Genomic DNA, 20,675 nt, shown 5'->3' on the forward strand with positions numbered 1-20,675 from the left:
CATGTAGTAATTCTTTGCAAGTGTTTGTTTGTTAAGAGTTGTTGAAAGCACAAGAGTGGAAATTCATCCTGCTGAGATTGTGCATGGAATGTAATGTATCCCAGCACATAGAATCATTGGGATTGTCCAAATTTGAATTCAATGAAAGCAAATCAAATTACAGATAGTAGCAAAATCTAAACGAGAAGATTAATTCATCTAAAAGAATGAAAGAACGCGCAAAGAAGAGATAGAAATGAAACCTGGTGGTGGTGGTGGTGGTGGTGGACGGTGGTGGCGTGAGCAGTGGTTCACGCTTCGGTTGCGTGTATGGATGGTGTGGTTAAGAGTAGTGATATTTTGACAACTATTTTGGTACAACCTTTGAGACAACTTTGTTGTTCTCTCTTCTCATTGATCAAAAACAATAGAGAGAGAAAAAGGAAGAGAGAGAATAAAAACATAATGTGAGTATGAGTGAGAAAGTTGTACAAAAGTTGTACCAAAATGGTTGTACAAATATCATTTCTCTAAAAAAAGGGTAAATTTAAGAGACTGATTTGTTATTGTTTTTTATAGAAGGCCAAAATCGCAAGATTGTGAAACATAAGGGTCAAAACTGCAATTAAACCTTGATTAAATAGTTTTAATTTAATCATTTTCATTCATTTTGTTAGTCAAAGTTTTTTTTTTTTTTTTTTGAGCAGATTTGTTAGTCAAAGTTAACATTTATGACACATGATATTGTGATTGAGTACCCACATCAACGGCATGTATCACAAATGTTAACCTTTGCCCGATTCAAAAAAAAAAAAAAAACATGTTAACCTTGCTACCATTAAATCAAATTAAAGGACCAGTATGCATCTTTTTTTTTTTTTTTTTGTTAGGAGACCAATATGAACTTGACAGTAGAGATAAATGACCAAGAAGATGTTTACGCATAAATTTATTTATTGAATGAAATAAAAAAGCAATTTTAAATAATAATTTTTTTCTCTTTGGAAATTTACTCTACGCTCCAACTCAAGAAAATGTTCTACATGACACATGTACTCGATTTTCACTCCTTGCTTCTCAAAATGTTTCAAAATATGAGACATGCGGACAATTTTTATTTTTATTTCATTCCTACCCTTTACAGAAAGGTTATAAACGAAAGAACAATAGCTTCTTTCATTCTTTCTTCCTCTAGTTTTTCTTTCTCCAAGTTTTTTCATGTGAAGTAAACACTACATAGTGTTGGATTTTAGAAGTGCCAGGCCACTTTTTATCCATGATTTCATATAAGATGCGCCGCACAACAAACTTAATCTCAAAAGTCAAAACTTGTTTTAGTATGATATGAAGGGTAGGCCTCAAAAACAAAAGGACTCAACTTCTATGAAATGAAATACAAGTAGCAGCTGCCAACAAAAAATTGAAATAAAAGCAGTTTGGATTGAATAGAACGCTTAGAGTTGAAGTAAACTCGAATCTCTCTGTAGCCTCTATTCAATCTATGTTCAAACCGTGTCAAATCCCCCACAGTTCTGCTTGCAGAACTGAGCAAGATCGAAGCTTATTAGCATAACTGAAAATGAAATGTCCTTATCATAGTTCAAAACTGCATAATCACACTTAAGAGCAACTTCACTTGAATTCGGAGGAATCCATTTAATCAAATCAGCTCTAGAAGTTGTCTGATGAGTGTTCTGCATAATATTAAAAATTTAAAAGCGATTAAGATCGAAGATAGGGGAGAATGATCATGTAGGACGAGAAAACTAGTTTTAATTGTATTTCAAAACAACAGTATTGTCCCAACAGCGAATTTTGAAAGACATGAAACAACCGAGAGTCAGATGCTCTTGGAATGCTATCACCATGCCAAGGCTTTTAAATGCTAACCTGGATTAGATGCTAGAGCACTTGATTCAATGGTGTCCTGGGGTCTAAATCTAATCTCCATTAAAAGCATCTTCATAGATATTTTCCGTAGATAATCATACTGAAATTAGGGAATGCCACAATAAAGTGTCAATCTTCCATATAGTATGTGTTTGTATGGGTAACTATAAATTGATAATCACGAGGCTTCTGATTAGAGATGTACCTGACTTGTTGCAACAGTAAACATCTTCTGTTCAAACTGGTGGGCAAGCTTCCAAAGTTGATGCAATCCCTCTTCACTAAAACCAGGAGGAGGAAGACATCTTTTTAATGTCTCCACGCTACAAAAATTAAAAACAGTGGTTCAATTATTAAATAAATGAGCTCTTAATATGTTATTGTCATTAGACGACCCTCAAATGATAGAATATGACCGAGATGTAAGAAGAACTCGCTGAAATCATCTGGACATGTTCTCATTACCCCACCAAAATATAGGAAGTAGAATGGACGTCAGACATGGATTACAAGTACTAGAAATTAACTCAATAACATCTTATTAGTTGTATAATTCAAACTACAGAGGATTATGTACCTAAGGATAATGCACCACAGAGGATGCGATGGTTCAATAGTCTAGTACATAGTTGTTAAGATGTATATAGTATATACTATACATTAGCACAAGTTTGTTAGAGTTCAGTTACTTGAGTTAGAAGTTAGTTGGATAAGATTGAGTTAGTTAGAGACTAACCTGATCACGTAGTTACCTTAACTATAGTTAGTGAGCATAACCATCTCTCCATATATATAAGGTTATTGCCTCTGTAGAATACACACTTGTATATACAACATCTTCTCATTAATAAATTTTACAGTTTTTATTCATTCTTATCTCTCTCATTCTTCTTCTATAATCATCCTCTCACAGTTGTGTTTAGCTTTTCATTCCAACACATCTTAGATAGTCTCCTCCATAAGAAATTTACTTGGCAACATTAGGAAAATAAATCCTATAAACATTACTTTAGTTTTCCACTGAACATCTATTTTCCATTAAACATGAAGAAAATGAGAAGAATCTGACAGAAGAGCCAAAACCACAACCCTGAAACGGCATGCAGAAAACCCCAGGGTCAATAAAAACTGCTTCAAACCAGAACCCTATTATTTTGCATTTAAGTCCATGGAGCCCTATCATACATATATTTTTCTTTTCTTGCAAAAAAAGAGACCGAAAACCTCAATGAAATATTGCCAATCTATGGAATCATATCAATCAACAATTTATATTTAATTGCTCTTTTGATATGCATTAATAGTCAAAAACTACATATCAAATCAGTGATAGCCGTTTTAAAACTGAAGCTTACATTTTGTAGAGAAGTATTTGGCGTGATCCAGGCGGCAATTGACCTCTCCAATCACTAGTATTCATATTCTGCTCAGCAACTCGATTAGGAATCTGAAAGGAAGGTATGTAGGATGAATATATACAAATATAATATTTAAAAGGTAATTAGTGATAATTACTGATTTTTCAGTGAGCCAAACTGGCTATCCATAAAAACATGATTTTAAACTATAGAAAATGACCTATTATTTTTATTTTTTTTTGAACGAAATCAACAAGGTTTGTTAATCTAAAAACAATGAACGAACATGCGACGATGGGAGAGAGAAAGTTTCGTTGCAATTTTCTGATACATCTCATTGAGCTCCAGGAAGGAGCTCTCTTTCATAGCTTTGATCTATTGTTAAAATCATCAAAACCAAATAAAGAATGCATTAGAAAGCATGAAACTTCCCACGCAATAATATCCGCATTATTTTTTGTATTAAGTGGCACAATAAGTAAAATAAATATTTCCATTTGTAAAGCATCATAAATTACAAATTTCAATTTCATGCTGAAATTGGGAGGATGAAACTATGCATTTGGCTACCCTTGAAAACTTTAAAACTCGTCAAAGCAATAGCATCTATATTAGCAAAGAGTCAATTTAATAATTAAAACAAGTCTTTCTTGATGCTAGCAACTATTAAAGGATAAAAAACATAGTATAAAATTCACTACAGAAAACCAAAATGAAAAAAGTCAGTATAGATGCATAAGAATTATCCACATAAAAACCAAAAAGTATGGATTCATCTCCATTTTAGTCCTTAACTAGTAAGAATTCTATGTTCCTACTATAAGATAATTCTTGGCACAAAACCAATTTGTTTGACAATTTAGTTTTGTTCAACCCTATTTACCGAAGAAATAAAGATGAGAAAGTAGCATATTACCATTTGATTTACTTCTTCTTCCCAATCACCCCCACTTGGCTGTCCAGATCGTGCTGTTGAATCCAGAGAACCTAAAACAGATATATTATGATAAACAGTACAACAGGGATATCACATATTCCCAAAAGCATTAAGATGGCAAAAAATTGAAGGATAAACAATCGATAAATGGAAACGAAGAAGACAACCGTCTCAATTTTTCTTTAAATGAAATAAGATGATTATCAGGATTTAAAGAAACAAAAGTGCAAAAATCAAGGTTCACGATCTATCAAAACCTATGAATCACGGATACGGACACGAACACCAAACACGACATGGACACTGACACGCCGACACCGATAATAATTTGAGAAAATTACATAACTCAAGTGTAATTACAAGTGTCGGTGTCGGACACGACACGTGTTGGACACCGAGACACGCCTAATCCGAGGAGTGTCTCTGCTTCATAGATCAAAACCCTATTATATGCTATCCCAATTGAAACTAACCTGACGTCGTCGACATTGATCAAAACCCTGTTATATACTGGAACGCTGTCCTAATTGATCTGAAACTTTAGACTGCTGTTTTATCTATGCCTCAATTTTGACCTGCCCGCCTCCGATTCAGTTTCGAAGAGGGTGCTGTTCTACCTTTAACCTTGAAACAGTGGTTCCACAACTTGATTTTTTCTCTTATATATTCCTGACCAACCCTAGACCCCGTTTTGGTATATTGCATTTGCTGTTCAGTCCTTGCAATTAACTAAAATGTTACTTTAACTGTTTTAAGATTCTGATTTGTAACATCAACTTCTGACCTTTGTTTTATTAGAGGCCGTAGATCATCTTTTTCTTTGCTTCGTTTTTTCCCTGGGACTGACTCAACATCGACCTAAAAATTTTACGCTTTCACAACCTACAAATCTAACCCTAAATGATTCAATGTAGTAGGTAGGACCCAAAAAATATGACTACCTCTGGAGCTATAATTTCAATTGATTAAAGATAAAACAACACAAAAGTTGTGTAGATCCCAAATTTACTTACTTGACAAAGTTTCTAGAAGGGGTCTTTGTGATTGATGTAACTGCTTTTGTTGATCAAGATCACCCGATTATTGAAGTAAGGAACCTGATGCATGTCTCGTCACAATTTGGAAAGATTATTCTGATGTGCAAGAAACCTACTCCCTCCCCTCCGGTCTCAAATGTAAGAAACTTTTCACTTTTTAGATTCATTCAATAAATTATGTATGTGGTCTTTATTATAGACCACATACATCATTTATTGAATGAACCAAAAAAGTGAAAAGTTTCTTACATTTGAGACAGGAGGGAGTATGTGATTGCTGCAAATCACCAACATTATTCTGTGGCCCAAGCATCTGAGTGTGTTTCATGTTGGTTGCATTTGCATGTTGCCTCATAAAAAGTTGTTGTGGCTTAGACAAAATTGACTGTTGAGCCGTTATCACATTAACTTGTTCGATCAACACGCTCTGAAATAGATTGAGAATTTCCATGTGAAAAAGCCTTGAGAGGATTTCATTGATTGTAATAGTCAAAGAAAAAGCTAAACAAACCTACATATATCTATTCATAAACAGACAATGATTTTATCAAACTAAGAAAGCTAATTAACTAACCTTATACCTAGGATTAATTTTTTATATAAAATAGAAAACTCTGATATCGTATAGAATCATTCCTTCCCTTTTCTTTTTGATTTACTATTGTTAATTGATTATTCTCCAAATTTGGCTACAACAGGATGATGTTACCTATTGTTTTCCCTTGGAAGATCTCAACTATTTCTTCCAAGGCCTTTGAATTCAATCAAAACGAATCAATCAAATACCAAGCTTTTATTTATTTTTTGGTGAGCAAAATCAACAAGGAAATTTATTCACCCAAAAACACGAATACAATCACTGTGAAGAGAGAAAGAGAAGGAACCTGAAGGTAGTAGACAGTGGAGATGAATATTCCGGTGGTGGGGTGGTTCACAGGGTTCCGTTGCGTTGTTGCGTGTCTAGCTCATGAACTTGTGGGTTAATATTGACTAATTCAACCTCAGAAAAAGACATATTGTACTTGTAAAGAGGTTTTCAAATATGGTGCTGACTTCTTTGATCATAAACATAGACCAGAAACATCACTGAAATGTTGCCAGTCCATTGAATCATATCAATTAACAATTTATATTTACTTGATATATGCATTAATAGTCAAAAACTACATATCAAATCAGTGATACACTATTAAAACCAAAGCTTACATTTTAGTGACAATTTATTGGTGGTTGAAATTGACCTCTCCATCAGTAGTATCCATATTCGGCTCAGCAGCTTGATTAGGACTCCAATTATTGGTATCCATCGAATTTAAATAATTAAATTAACTGAAAACACAATGAAATAATGTCAAATCAAACTCTGAAAGGAATGTATAAAGGATGAACATATATGAATATTAACATTTAAAAGGTAATCAATTGTTAGAGAGCCAAAGTGAGTGAGTATCGATAAAATCATGATTTCTAACTTTAGATAAATGTAAGCAGCAAGAAAAGTGTAAAGTGAGAAAATCAATGGTTGTTGTTATTTTAACAAGCTCGTGATTTCACATGGAGTATCTATCTATGAAGCACAGATGTAGACACCGGACATGACACATGACATTGACACGTTGGCACCCATTAATTTTCAAGAAAAATGACATAATTCAATGTAATCACAACAAAAGTGTCGACCTCATGAATCAATTTTGGTAATCAACTAACCTTATACGAATAAGAACAGAATCAAAGGTGTTATTTAGTAATTAAATTTTCATATGAAATACAAAAATCGGGTATCGTATAAAAGCATTCCTTCTTTTTTATTTGATCATCTAAAAAAATGAACGAAACATGCGACGGTGGAAGAGAGAACCTGATGAATATGAATATTCCTGTGGTGTCACCGATCTCCATGAGCAAGGAGGATTTTATAAACCCAACTTAGAATCCATGAACTCGGTGTGAAGATTTATATAGGATCCGGTTTTCAGGCGGATTTCAATTCCAATCAATTGTTGGTAAATAATAGGCTAAAATCTGTAAGTTTTAGGTCTAAAAACGTTTTCCATTCAGTCTTTGGACTAAATTGAAAACGTATACAAACTTAAAGGACTTATGTGAGAACAAAATAATTTAAAAGGACAAATCTATTACAAACATCAAACTTAAAAGACTCTTGGTATAATTTACCCTAAATAATATTTTTGCAGCTAGCAACAATAGTTTTCAATTTGTAGAAATATTAAAATAGCATTATGCACAATATTAGGCAAAATAGTCCTAACTTTAAAATGTTTAGTCAACATTATACTTCTTATCATATCCATATGAGTCTATACATATTTATTGTTATATTAGTTCTCATAGGAATAGAGTTATTGTCGGCATTGAGGAACTATTCTAACGTCAAAAACTACTTTGGAATTTCAATACATTTATGGATTATTGTGACAACTTGTTACACATTCAGTGACTAAAAAGACTATTTACTTTTATCATTCATTGATTTTCGTTTTTTGGTCGATTGTTTGAACCCTGATTACGACGTTCAGTTTAACAATTTTGACATTTTCAATTGAGCTAAGACACGTGGACTGATTTACTGATTTTTTTAAGTCAAACTAGCCCTCGAGACTAATTTTTTTATATTCAACATGACATATTATAATGTTTGGCCGTATTCCCTCAAACAAAATAGTTTGGTCGTATATATTTTTAGAAAGGGACATGCTAGCTAACAAGTGATGCCCTAAATACATGTAAGAATAATAAATTACTCAACTTTATAGGTAAAGGTTACCATTTTTTATTGTTTAACGATATCGTAAGAGCATTTGTTAGCATTTTTCTTTTAAAAAAAGCATAAGTCTTCTCTATTTTAAAAAAATCTTGACTAGACTCGATTGTAGACTCTTACTAGTGGCCTAGGTTGTTCCTCCGCCTAATTATGACTCTCAATATCAAAAAGACCAACTTAAAGATTTTCAAATATTGATTTTGATAAAGAGCAAATCACCAATTCGCTCATGAATTTATTAGTGAAACATTTATCCTCTTGAAATTTGCAAATAGCGAAAAAATACTATGATATCCATCCTTCTGTTGACTTGTATCTAATTTGATGTCAATTTTAATTCCTGAATTACACCACTTCCTAACATATTCGTCCTTGAGTTATATCATTCACCATCATATTAGTCCTTAAATTACATCATTTACTAACATATTAGTCCATAGATTATGTCACTTGCTAGCAAATTAGTCCTTGAATAATATCACTTACCGTCAAACTAATCCTTACAAGTTATGATTCATGATGACCAAGTTGTCTGAGGTCATTCATAATCAGGGTCTTTTTTGCATGTTATCAAATTTCAAGGGGATAAATGTTCGACTCGTACAATTTAAATGGATGAATTGGTGATTTACTCATTAAAATATGAGATTCACTTTGTTTTGTTCGATTTTCTTCTTTCTTTCTTCTTGCAATGAAAGATTGATACTTGCAGAGTCATGAGACCAATACTTTCATTACTTGCTTCTCCAAATGTTCCAAAATAAGACACTTACTTGCTAACAGTTTTTGTTTCAATCCTTCTCTTTATAAAGAAAGGTTATAAACGACATGGCATTAACTTTTCTCCCTCTATCTCTATGTAGTGTTGAATTTTGAGAAGTGCTAGACCACCAATTTTTATCAATGACTTCACTAGAATTTGGAGGAATCCATTTAAGCACTAGATGTTGTCTGACGAGCGCTCTGCATAATATTAAAAATTTAAAAGTGATTAAGATCAGAGATAGGGGAGAATGATCGTACGTGTATGACGAGAAAAACTTGAGGTTTTAATTATATTTCAAAAAAATAAACAATGTTTCACAGTGTAGTCCTAATAGCTAATATTGAAAGACATCATGAAACAACTGAGAGTCAGATAGATACTCTCGGAGTACTGTCACCATGCCAAGGCTTTTAAATGCTAGAGCCACCTTGATTCGATGGTGTCCTGGGGTCTAATCTCCATTTTAAGCATCTTCATAGATATTTTCCGTAGATAATCAGACTGAAATTAGGGAATGCCACAATATTAATAAAGGGTCAATCTTCAATTTAATATGTGTTTGTATGTAAAATTGATTTTGGCTAAAACTGAGTTGAAGATGAAATGATTTATATTTGAATACATTCAGATACTAAGCGAGTTGATTGATCGATCTAAGGGTAAAAATCAATTCTTAAGGCAAAAGCTACAAATTCTAGTTTCAAGTCACAATCAATTCAAGAGGCAAAATCAATTCTACTCAACAACAATCAAATATGTCAAAACCAATTATAGACCTATAGAAACAATTTTGTTTATTCCAAAAGTGGAAACAAACATACAAGAACAAAAATCAAACATAGAAGAATCAATTTTGCTAATGAACTATCCTTCTCAGAATTTAGATTGAGTCTAGCTCACTCTTACAGACATGCTTGTAAGGTAAGGACTACTCTACTTATAAATCTATATTGGAATATTATCTCATTCAATGATAGACTCTCCATGAGCACACATACTCCTCGAATTAGGCGTTCCAATGTCCGACACCGACACATATGATCACATTGAATTATGTCAGTTTTTCAAATTATTATCGGTGTCAACGTGTTGTGTCGTGTCCGGTGTCAAAATCAACCTTATAAAACTCTTATCTCATTCAATACGAAGTTTTTAAGTATTTAATTAAACTTTGTAAAAAAAAAAAATCATATTTAATTAAATATTTTTATGTTTGTTTTGTAGGTACACTCTATATGATAGTTGAATGAATATTTGATGTTAGATTGTGGATTCAAATATGTAATTTTTCGCTTCTCGACACTCAATGCATGAGATATCTTCTATTTGTTTTTTTGATAATTTTATTTTATTTTATTATATAATAAGGAGCAATGCTAGTAAGAATTATTTAAGCAAGAAAGAGAAGAATCCACAAAAATAGAGGATTTGACCAATTAAGTTCGGGCTAACCATACATGCAATAGCCGATAGGGGTGGTTATTATTTGAAAGAGTTAAACGATGACCTACAAGAAGTACAATCCTCCCTTAACATTTAGCAATTTCCTTATATAAGTAAGTTTTCTATTTTCAATTAATCATAACAATTGAGTCGTATTTCTCTTAAAAAAATAGTAGTATTTGATTCTACCACAACTATTTTAAAAGTCATGCAAAAAGTAGTTTTATCATGTTTTGAAAAGAGCAAAATGAAAATTTAAGTGGCTCATATTATCATCTATGACATACATCCACATCTCAGAAAAAAATTAATTGGAGATACGTATGTAAATTTTTTGTTGCATGATCATTCCATTTAAGCATTGACAAATTTTATTCAAAGGAAAACATACTAATTCTTCCACAAACATCTTTTTAAACTTCAAAATCTCCTTGATGTCACTTTCAAATTTTAATCGCAAATAGATCATCATTAAATAAACAAATAAATAATATATGTGAATCACATATTCTTTTGAATCCTTATAAAAGTAGAAAACAATAAATCCTCTTATTTCAATCTCTTGATAGCTGCTTTAAATCCAGAAAAAGCTTTATAATTTATACACTATTATTTGTTTTCCTTCAATCACCAAACCTAGAGGTGGTGCAATTTCACATCTAAATGGACATTTAAGAAGACCATTTAAAAAGAGCAATTTCAAATCTAAATGATACAAAGGTCAATTTCTATCACGACCTAAGACAACAACAAACCTAGTTTCTAATGAACAACTTTTGGGGTTGTTCATTAATAGATGAAAATTACTCTAAAAAAGACTAATGATTATAATGACAAACTCATTATTTATTTCTTCAAAAAAAAAAAAAACAAACTCATTATTTATAGCATTGGTATTTCAATGACTCATCACAAAGGATATATCTCTAAATCCTTCTAGAACTAGAACATGATGACTCATCTCTAAAATATCTAATGCACTAACTCATCGTAATCTTTATCTACTTGGATTATTATATTCTCGCCTGCCTATCTTGGTCATTACACCAGCTTTTTTTTGGTGCATAATCACCAAACTTACTAGAGGTGGTGCAGTTTATACTTCTTGTACAATCAAACACAAATTTTTGCATAAAACCTCATTTTTTGCATAATCTAATACACCTCTCCGTTTGGCTTAAATTTCACCTCGAAACCCCAATTCACATCATGGCCTTAATTATAATTTCCACGTATTGCCTTTTTTTTTGCTTGCAATTCTTCAATCATTTGCTTCTTCCAATTCTATTTCTCAAATGCCTCTTCTATGTTTATTGGTTTTTTCATCAACCAGTAAAGCAAAATACACAAAATCCTCTATCATGCTAGACACTTGTCTTTGTCTCTCTGAAGTTCTGAGATTTTGAGTTGTTTCAATTTAGAATTTTTTTCTAAAAACAAAGTTTTTTTTTCTTTCAAATCATTAAAAAAAATTAATAATATCGTAAATATGTTAATGTTAATAAAAGAAAAAAAAATACAATAAATTTGCCTGATTCAAGGGGAACAGTCACCAAGAAATTTTTTGTAGATAAATAACATTAAAAAATAGTTTTAATATCATACATTTTATAAATATATGATTAAAAGTGAAAAGGTAAAGAAGAAAAATACGAGTGGGACAATCACATCATTCGTCTATCTCCACTCTTCTATTACGTTTATTATATAGTTTGATATATACTATGAAATATGAATAAATATATTTAGCAAATACGAGTGTTAAAAGATTATTCCTATTACAGTAGAAAGATTTGTATTTCAATGGATATAAAATATTTTTAAAAAAGGTTAAAAACGGAAGAAATAAAAAGCCCAAAACTTCTATCCCTCCTATATATAGTGGTTTAGATTCCTATACGTGGAAACATAAAACTAGAGAGATTGTGAGAGAATAATAGTACGAGTGAGTATCCCTATCTTTGTTTCATAACCTGCAACCAAAAGAGAGAAACCCTCGTATCAATTCCTTCCATAACCTACAACATATTCTTATCAAACTCAAACCTGAAAACAAACAACACAACACTGCAAGTCATAACAAAGTCCTTTCTATTATCTCTCATAGAATGGTTAACAACACCGTCTATTCAAACACACGACCTAGGGCACACTCAAACCAGATACACGGTGCCGGTCCCATCATTCTCATTACTTTTCTTGCCCTCCTTAACATCGTTTTTAGTATCATCCTCCTCTACCTCATTCTTCGTTGTCTCCGCCGTAAGCTTACCGTCAATAATTTCGACTCACCACCAGTGGCGGAGCCAGAAATTTTAAATTGTGGGGGCAATATTCATATACTATAATACTAAAAATGTTATTTTTCCAAAGTGCAATAAGCTGGTATATGAGCTCGACTTTGCAAGTTATTTGTATGTACTTAATAGATTGGTCTTGTAGGCCTAAAAGATGTTTTCTATTGTTGTAGCCTGACCTTTTTTAGCTAAAAGGGTTCTAAAATAGTCTTGGTCTTCTCTGTTAAACAAAAAAGTTTGGCCTTATATGATGTAGACTAGGTTGTAGGCCAGTCTAACCTATTTCCAATCATACTTAAGAATAGTGCAATTATTAGTGTACAATTAGAAAAAGCAATTAAGATTGCATTAAAAATTGAAATGATCATTTAATTTAAAACAAAATTTTATTACAAATTTTAAATATGGAGAAGTGAGATATTCGAGTTCGAAACACGACTCCTACATATATTAGACAATGTCCCTAATAATTGAGTTAAGTTCACGGGGAATATATTTTATGATCAATGGATCAATTTATCAATTATTGAGATACTAGATAATTTGACTAATTTTACTTTGATAATATTTTTTTTACTAACTAATGGGGGATCAGTAGGCTTAACACCATCACTAGTACTAATATTAGATTATTTGTGGAGGCACATGCCCACACAAGGGCATATGTAGCTCCGCCACTGCTCACCACCGGAGTGGCAACATCCCTCGTTATTTGACAACCTCCCGCTTATTGTTTTCTCCTCCGTCTCTCGCCACCGCTCTGTTGCATCAGACACAGTCGAGTGCACCATGTGTGTCTCCAAGTTCGAGGACAACGATATCCTCCGTTTACTCCCTCTTTGCTGCCACGCCTTCCATGCTGAATGCATCGACAAGTGGCTTGGTTCTAATAGCTTCTGTCCTCTCTACCGCGCCTCCGTCTTACTCTCCGAAGCCGACCTCATTGAGATTCTCCGATCACCCTCAGAAACCGAAGGAACCAATCCCAACGTCTCCTGTGAGGAGCATTCGATAAGTATCTCCAATCACGAGAACATTCCGACTCCAGTGACACAAAAAAGCGAAGTCGTTGGCCGTGAAGATGGGATGAAGGAAATGGTGGAAAAGCTTGCGACAACATATTTATTCGACAATGGCATTCGTGGTGAAAGTTTACTTGGCTGTCAAGCATGTTAGATTAAACAATTAGGTTTAATTTTAAAATGTTAGATTAAACAATTAGGTTTAATTTTAAATTTTGATAGTTATTTTGGTTCTTTTTCTTTTCAAACTTTCCTTTGTTATTTTGGTTCCTTATTTTTATTTTCCATTCGAGTTTGTAGACTTTAGAGAACGTTTTAGTGCGAGTTTACAACCGGTGTGGAGGATGATAGCATGGGAGACATACTTACCTATGGATTTAGCAAAATCATGAGTTATTTTTTTAGGGAAAGATACAATTTTGTTTGTCAAGCAGCTAATGGTTAGAACCCAAAATATAGATAAGTGGGGTACCCGGGGTTCAAACCCCGACCACCGCATATAATATGTAATATCCTAATAACTGAGCTAAACTCACGGCAAAGGGAAAGATACAATTTTTTTTTTCAGGGAAGGAAAAATACAACTTATTCACGGAACTATAATATTCTATATAATTAAAGGCGCACCAATTATGGTTAGTAGTATCCTTAAAAAAATGGTTAGTATCAGTAGTTTGTATATTTTTGGCAAAATACATCTTCTAGTCTTTTAAATTTTACAAAAATAATGGGTTAGTCTTTATAAGTTTTTTAGGTGTTTTAGGTTTTTTATGTTTCAAATATGTCAATTAAGTTATTAATTTAATACATCTATTTGAAGTTTTAAGTTTTTAAGTTTCAAATACGTCATTGACTAGTTACATTAACTCATTCATTGAAAATGTTCCTTAAATAATATTCCATTTTATAGTTCAACAATGACATTTCCGCTTTATAGATTCCATTTCAAAGTTCCTTAAAATGACAAATAACCGTTGTAACTCACACATACAAATGGAGGGGTCAGGGTTCGATCACGATTTTGACGTCTGGCCTAGCAATTTTAACAATTTTACCAATTGAGGATAGAATTAATCTGTGGACATCTTTGAGTTTCTTAATATGTGTAATAAAGACATAAATTATCAAGACTCAAACATTGTCAATGCTTATGAATAACTTTTGTCTTTATATATTCTACTAACCAATCGAATAAACCCCAACCTCGCAAACATCTCGAGAAGCATAACATAGGTATCCATGGTGGCAGCCGTGGAACTCCTCATGGGTTGAGGTGGATCAAAAAATTAAAATGTACAGGTCCGTTTTGCAAGGGTTTAAATAATTTTATGACAATTTTAGTTTTCAGCTGTTCCGAACACCAACATGGTGACATAATTTTTGTTACAATTATACTTATTAGAGAAGTTTACAAACCTTCTAATTTTTGGGGTTTCAAACCTCTCTTATATTGTCTTGTTAACTAAAAATTCCCTCCAATTAACTATTGCACTATAAGAAAAAACAATTTCATGATTTAAAACAGTTGTAAATCACGTAATTCATTTTTTTAAAGTACCTTCCCAAGTTTTTTAGTCAAACTCTTTCACTTCGGTTTTGTGCTTAAGGTTTATTACAACTTAAATTGTGTTTATATATTTTAGTTTATTTTTGTAGCTCACTAATATATATTTTTTTTTAGCTCCGTCACCGTAATGTGGGACGAACTTTAGGCCATTTTTAACTCATACTTTCTGTTAAGAGACTATACAACAAACATATTTTTTTGACGGAATCTTATTTTCGAACTAAAAAACTTTAAATTAATGATTCCTTAGTTTCTTTCTTTTTACCAGTGGCAATTTCATATTTCCCTTATTCTTAAAGCTTATTAGGTTAAGCTACACTTAACCCTAATAATTTCCCTCTATTTCTAATGCATTAAATACTAATGACAACAACGCTAAAATTTTCCCTCCCATCTTATAAGAATTTAAATTTCGGTGGTATTTACTGAGGTTTTTGTTGTTAACTGTGACATGGTAACCTTATGGTTTTTATGCAGATTGATTTTCAAAATTTCCATGCTTAAGATATGAAAAGCATTAAATATTGAAATACCAAATTGAAAACCAAACAATTCTTCTCATTAGGGCTGGAAATGAGTTGAGTCGAATCGAACTCATCTGAGCTCGACTCGAGTTCAATACGAACTTTTTTTACAACTCAATTTCGGCTCGTTTGATGTTCACGAACAACTCGGCTCGAATAACAAAATTTCAAGGCCAGTTTTTTAAGATTTTTTAAAAGGCAATTATTATTGAATTAAAAACAAAATTGCTCCTTAAAATTTTAAACAAGCAAACGTGGAAGCCGCAAATAAATGCTTGATTTCCATTATACATTAGCCTTCCTACATGCTTTGGTTATTTTATAGCTGATGTTCCTCTATGTTGCTTAAAAATGGCCGATGTAGGACATTATTAAAATGTTAGTTTGAAAGCTTAAACTAGAGAGGTATTTTACAGGCTTCTTAGTTTTACCATTCATTCAAAATATTCTTCCACTTCCAATTACACACACTATCAAACCAACTCACGAACCAACCGAGTTAAACTATATACAACTCAAATTCAGCTCGATTATTTAACGAACTTAATTTTCAGCTCATTTGGTTCATGAACCAAGTTCAACAAGCTAATTGTCGAATTGAATTCCGAACTATTGTCGAGTTGGTTCGGTTCATCGTCATCCCTACTTCCCATAAGTATCCACAATATCTCATATTTATAAATATACACTCGACATACGGTACCATAACATACTCCTGGTTGTTTTTCCCATAATTTTTCTTGTTGCTTTTAATAACATCCTTTGGGATACCACATGCAAACCCATACAAACCTCCACTCGACACAATTTTAGCTGTTTCCAAAGCACATACACGTATCCCTCCACAATCTCTACTCACTATAAATCAATGCAACACACAGTGTAATCAAAACAACATTATCCATTCCTTCAAACGTCCATTCATAAAATGTCAGGTCTTAATATTGAAACTTTGTTGTCATATCACTACTTAACTCGTATATCTGCTATTATGGTTTGGATTGATATGTATCTTTTCACTATTTAGAATGTTTGTGACATGTTTTACTGTATTAATGTAATAGGCCCTTTTGTGAATAACAATTGCAATTTAGATATACTTCAATGTTGTTGCATCCCTTCAAAACTAAACTATTTTTTCATTGTTTTCTGAGTTTGCTACTTAAATAATGGTTCTTTATGTTGGTAATATTAATACATGAGTTCTGCAAAGGGTCAACAATGAGATATTCAAATCTGTCACGATGGAAAAGGAAAGTAAATCATGTATTTTATATACATATTAATGTTGTTGGTCTTTGCCGTAATTACGAATTATGAACGTTCAAAATATGTATTGATTCAATCCATCTTTATACTAATCTATGATTGCAGCATCTTGGTTGTTGCCGCAATTACAGATTCATATTATCTTATATTTAACAGATAACATCCTATTAGAAGAAGACATTGATTCAATCCATTATACTATATGTTTGCACGTTATATTAATGTCGTTTTTCTGTTGCTGCCTTAATGAGTAAACTATTGGTTCATTGCAATCTGACTTTTGGAATATAAAGAGTCTTATTTAATGAGTAATTTGACTATTAAAACGTGCCTCTGCAAAATTAATAATCAGACTGTTTCCCAAGCATTGGTACATGTAATACGCTCTTTCCAAGTCATATTCCCTCAACAGTAATTATTTCATTTAGAGTTTTTTTTGGAGTTTACATTCATTCAGAGTTTTAAATGTTACTAAGGATTAACATACAACATGAATAATAGACTTCTTTTTCATATTCGTAGAGAACTTTCATTTGTTACATCTTTATTTGCAAGTTTGATAAGAGTGCACTTTCTTTAGCATAATTTTATATGATTACTATCAACTCGAAGATCATAATTACTTATGTAAGTGATTGTTCCATGTTCTCAAAGTGATCGTGTATTCCCAGGCGTGGTCGATTTCTTTTGTCTTGGAAGTGAAGTTATGTTGTGTTTAAGCAGATTAGTGGACATTTTAACTTAGCAAATCTTTGATCCAATAGAAGTGGCGGGGTGTAGTATCTTTTGGTATGACTGTTTTTCTTCAAGGTGGAAGTGGTTATGTAATTTGCAGTTTTCACTTCAGCAGAGTTATGTTGGAATATTTTCCATTCTAAAATATTTATTTGTTGTTTTTTTAAATGAAAACCGATACAAGATGCATGTAGTATTTGGTATTTTTAGCTTTTGATCTTTAGACAATTGTCACTTTTGTACCATATTTTTTAAGGATTGTACCATATTCTTTGATAGCTCTGATACTTATATTATCCAATAATTTTTTTTTTTTTGGCTTTTAACAAAATAATACATTGTTTAATAATCTTATCTCTTCTTTTATTAAATTCTACGATATATATGCGGGCATGATAATAAATGATATTTTTGTTGAAAACAATACTTATTAATTTTAGTAAATAGTATTATATATTTCTTTTTGGAGCCGTACGTCTACTTTAGATATTCTATTAGTTGTAGTGACTTTATAAAACAATTATTACAAGTCATATTTTGATTTTAAATATAAAAGTAGTAAATTAAAATCGGCCCATACAACAATATAATATTGTATTCTTTTTATTCTTTTTTCTACATAATAATATTTATAAAAAAAATTGAAGATAATGCACCCAATACATATATTGTTATTAAGTAAACAAATAGTCTTTTTATAAATTTCCTTCAAAAAAAGTCTTTAATAAATTATGTTTTCACATCCATTTTTTTTGTTTTAAAGGAAGTTTATAAATATATAAATTATGTTTTCAACTCCATTTATTTAGTTACTCCAAAATAGCCTTTAATAAATTATGTTTTCACATCCATGTATATCCTGCTGGTTTTAAACCTATAATAATGTATGCTGCTAACGTTAACATCAAAGTTAAATTCAAGCGCGTACGAGAAATTGTACTTGATATTCAAAGAAATGGAAATACTAGTATATTTATTTATTTATTTATATTTATTTAATTATAATAATTCTCTAGTATGTTAACTATTTATTTATATTTAATTATACTAGTATATTTATATATTTATATTTATTTATATAATTATAATAGTTCTCTTATGATATGTTAACTATTATGCCTAATTGAGATAGTAAGTTAGAACAAAGAGATGAGAAACCCAATTATGATTTAAACTTTGGTTGATTATTATGATACGTTAACTAGTATGCCTAATTGAAATAGCGAGTTAGAACAAAGAGGTGGGCAACACAATTAGTTTATACTTTATATATTAAATTTGTATGTAATTATAATAGTTCTATTATGATATGTTAACTAATATGTCTAACTAAGATAGTGAGTTAGAACAAAGAGGTGAACAACACAATTGACTTAAACTTTGATTGTTTATACTTTATGTGGAAATTGTATGTAATTATAATAGTTATATTATGATATGTTAACTAGTATGCCTAATTGAGACAGTGAGTTAGAACAAAGAGATGAGCAACACAATTAGTTTATACTTTATACGAAAATTGTATGTAATTATAATAGTTTTGTTATGATATGTTAACTAGAAAACATTCGCATACTTCAATGGGTTATTCCTATAATCATAAGCGAAAATATTCAAAACATAGTTGATATGAGTTTGCAGGGTGAATTCAACATTGATTATGTGTAGAAAATTATAGACATAACCATGTTATGCATTTCTCAAACTGAAACTGAAAAGTCACACATAAACCAAATATTGGTGGAGCTAACGATATGTCTCTCTTTGTCCATGGATCAGTGTGGAAGTACAAGATTCAGAGATGAATTGGTTTCTTTAAATATTGAATTAGAAACCACTATTTTAGCTAGATAGCCATCATTTATAATAATATTTTTGTCCTATATTTAGTGTCAATCCAAATGTCGTAGTACATTAGTCTTTGTTGTATTATACATTACAATTTGTATTTTGTAGTTTCAAACTAGTGTGTCAATTACTATAGTTTGAGTGATATTTAATTAAAGCATTGTTTTTCTACTAAACTATCATCTATACTATATATAAAGTAAAAAACCACTTTCAGCTCTTTTGGTCTGGCTTTTCTCTTTCAAAAAAAATACCCTCAATTTTCAATACAAATAACACATGTAACAAATAGATAAGAATAAATTTAAATATTAAAAAAATAACAAACACGATATAAATATAAATATATATATATATATATATATATATATATATATATATGGTTTCTTTTTTCCTTTATCATTTAAAAAGTGTAATAAACTAGATGAGTATATTTATACTTTACCTTTTTTTTTTTTAGAAAAAAGGGTAAAAATAATATATGTACTGTGTAACATACACATTTGTTAAGTACTATTGCACAAATTTGTAAATTACAAAATGAAACCATAATCCAAGCAAAGAAAGAAAAGAATAATAAAAAGAAAAGAAGTTGAAAACAGGGTGAGAAATTAAACAAAAAATTATGGGTATCTATAAAAGGGGGAATAGAGTTTAGTAGTCTCAAAAATCAACAACAATTATAAACCCAGCTGAAGTAGATAAAATAGTCACAAGAAAGGGGGGGTTTGAATTGTGACCCTTTAAAAATTATCCTGAAACTTAAAAGTTATTCTCAAGTAGTTTACTTGGAATAGTTAAGTTAACTTTCTGAACTCAGAACGTTCTGAAGTTCATACACAGAAACTGATTAATAAAGTAAATGTGTTGGTGTGTGTTGTGTATACTGAAATTAAAGAGTATAAGGAAGAAAGAAAGAACACACAGAGATTTATAGAGGTTCACCCAATGTGGGCTAGTCCTCTCCTCACAATCTTGTGAGAGTTTCCACTATGATGCTTGAGATAACCTCTCAAGTCCTGCACCTTACAATCTTTGTTCACCTGAACAATTACAATCCTGTATTCTCTAAGCCTCAGCAGGCTTGCACCTTCTTGCTAAGTTACCCACTTAGACTTTTACAACCTTTGCTCAAACTAACACTTTAGTACCCCTAAAGCTAGATGAGACTTAGTTACAATTTATATGGAAGTTGAATGTTTGTGAATCAAACAGAGG

General features: G+C 31.4%; 2 protein-coding genes and 1 long non-coding RNA gene across 3 annotated transcripts; 1 reads left to right on the forward strand and 2 right to left on the reverse strand.

Moving 5' to 3' along the window:
• Nucleotides 1-1,288: 1,288 nt before the first annotated feature.
• LOC146951543 (mediator of RNA polymerase II transcription subunit 15a-like) lies at nt 1,289-4,795 on the reverse strand. Its single transcript, XM_085747559.1, has 6 exons — nt 4,638-4,795; nt 4,144-4,214; nt 3,225-3,316; nt 2,075-2,192; nt 1,870-1,969; nt 1,289-1,673 (listed from the first exon to the last, which is right to left on the reverse strand). Exons 1-6 carry the CDS (start codon nt 4,651-4,653, stop codon nt 1,651-1,653), a joined length of 420 nt encoding a protein of 139 aa, XP_085603685.1. The 5' UTR covers nt 4,654-4,795; the 3' UTR covers nt 1,289-1,650.
• A 771-nt stretch (nt 4,796-5,566) lies between these two features.
• On the reverse strand, nt 5,567-7,199 carry LOC146951544 (uncharacterized). Its single transcript, XR_015027938.1, has 4 exons — nt 7,063-7,199; nt 6,408-6,530; nt 6,086-6,161; nt 5,567-5,628 (listed from the first exon to the last, which is right to left on the reverse strand). It is a non-coding gene; the product is annotated as an uncharacterized LOC146951544 (long non-coding RNA).
• A 6,082-nt stretch (nt 7,200-13,281) lies between these two features.
• On the forward strand, nt 13,282-13,668 carry LOC146951545 (E3 ubiquitin-protein ligase ATL4-like). Its single transcript, XM_085748752.1, has one exon. The coding sequence runs from the start codon at nt 13,282-13,284 to the stop codon at nt 13,666-13,668; it is 387 nt and encodes a 128-aa protein (XP_085604878.1).
• Nucleotides 13,669-20,675: the final 7,007 nt, after the last annotated feature.

This window comes from Medicago sativa, chromosome 2, assembly GCF_051527215.1.
Source record: "Medicago sativa cultivar Bolivia chromosome 2, Bolivia_mono, whole genome shotgun sequence".
Taxonomy (NCBI): Eukaryota; Viridiplantae; Streptophyta; class Magnoliopsida; order Fabales; family Fabaceae; genus Medicago; species Medicago sativa.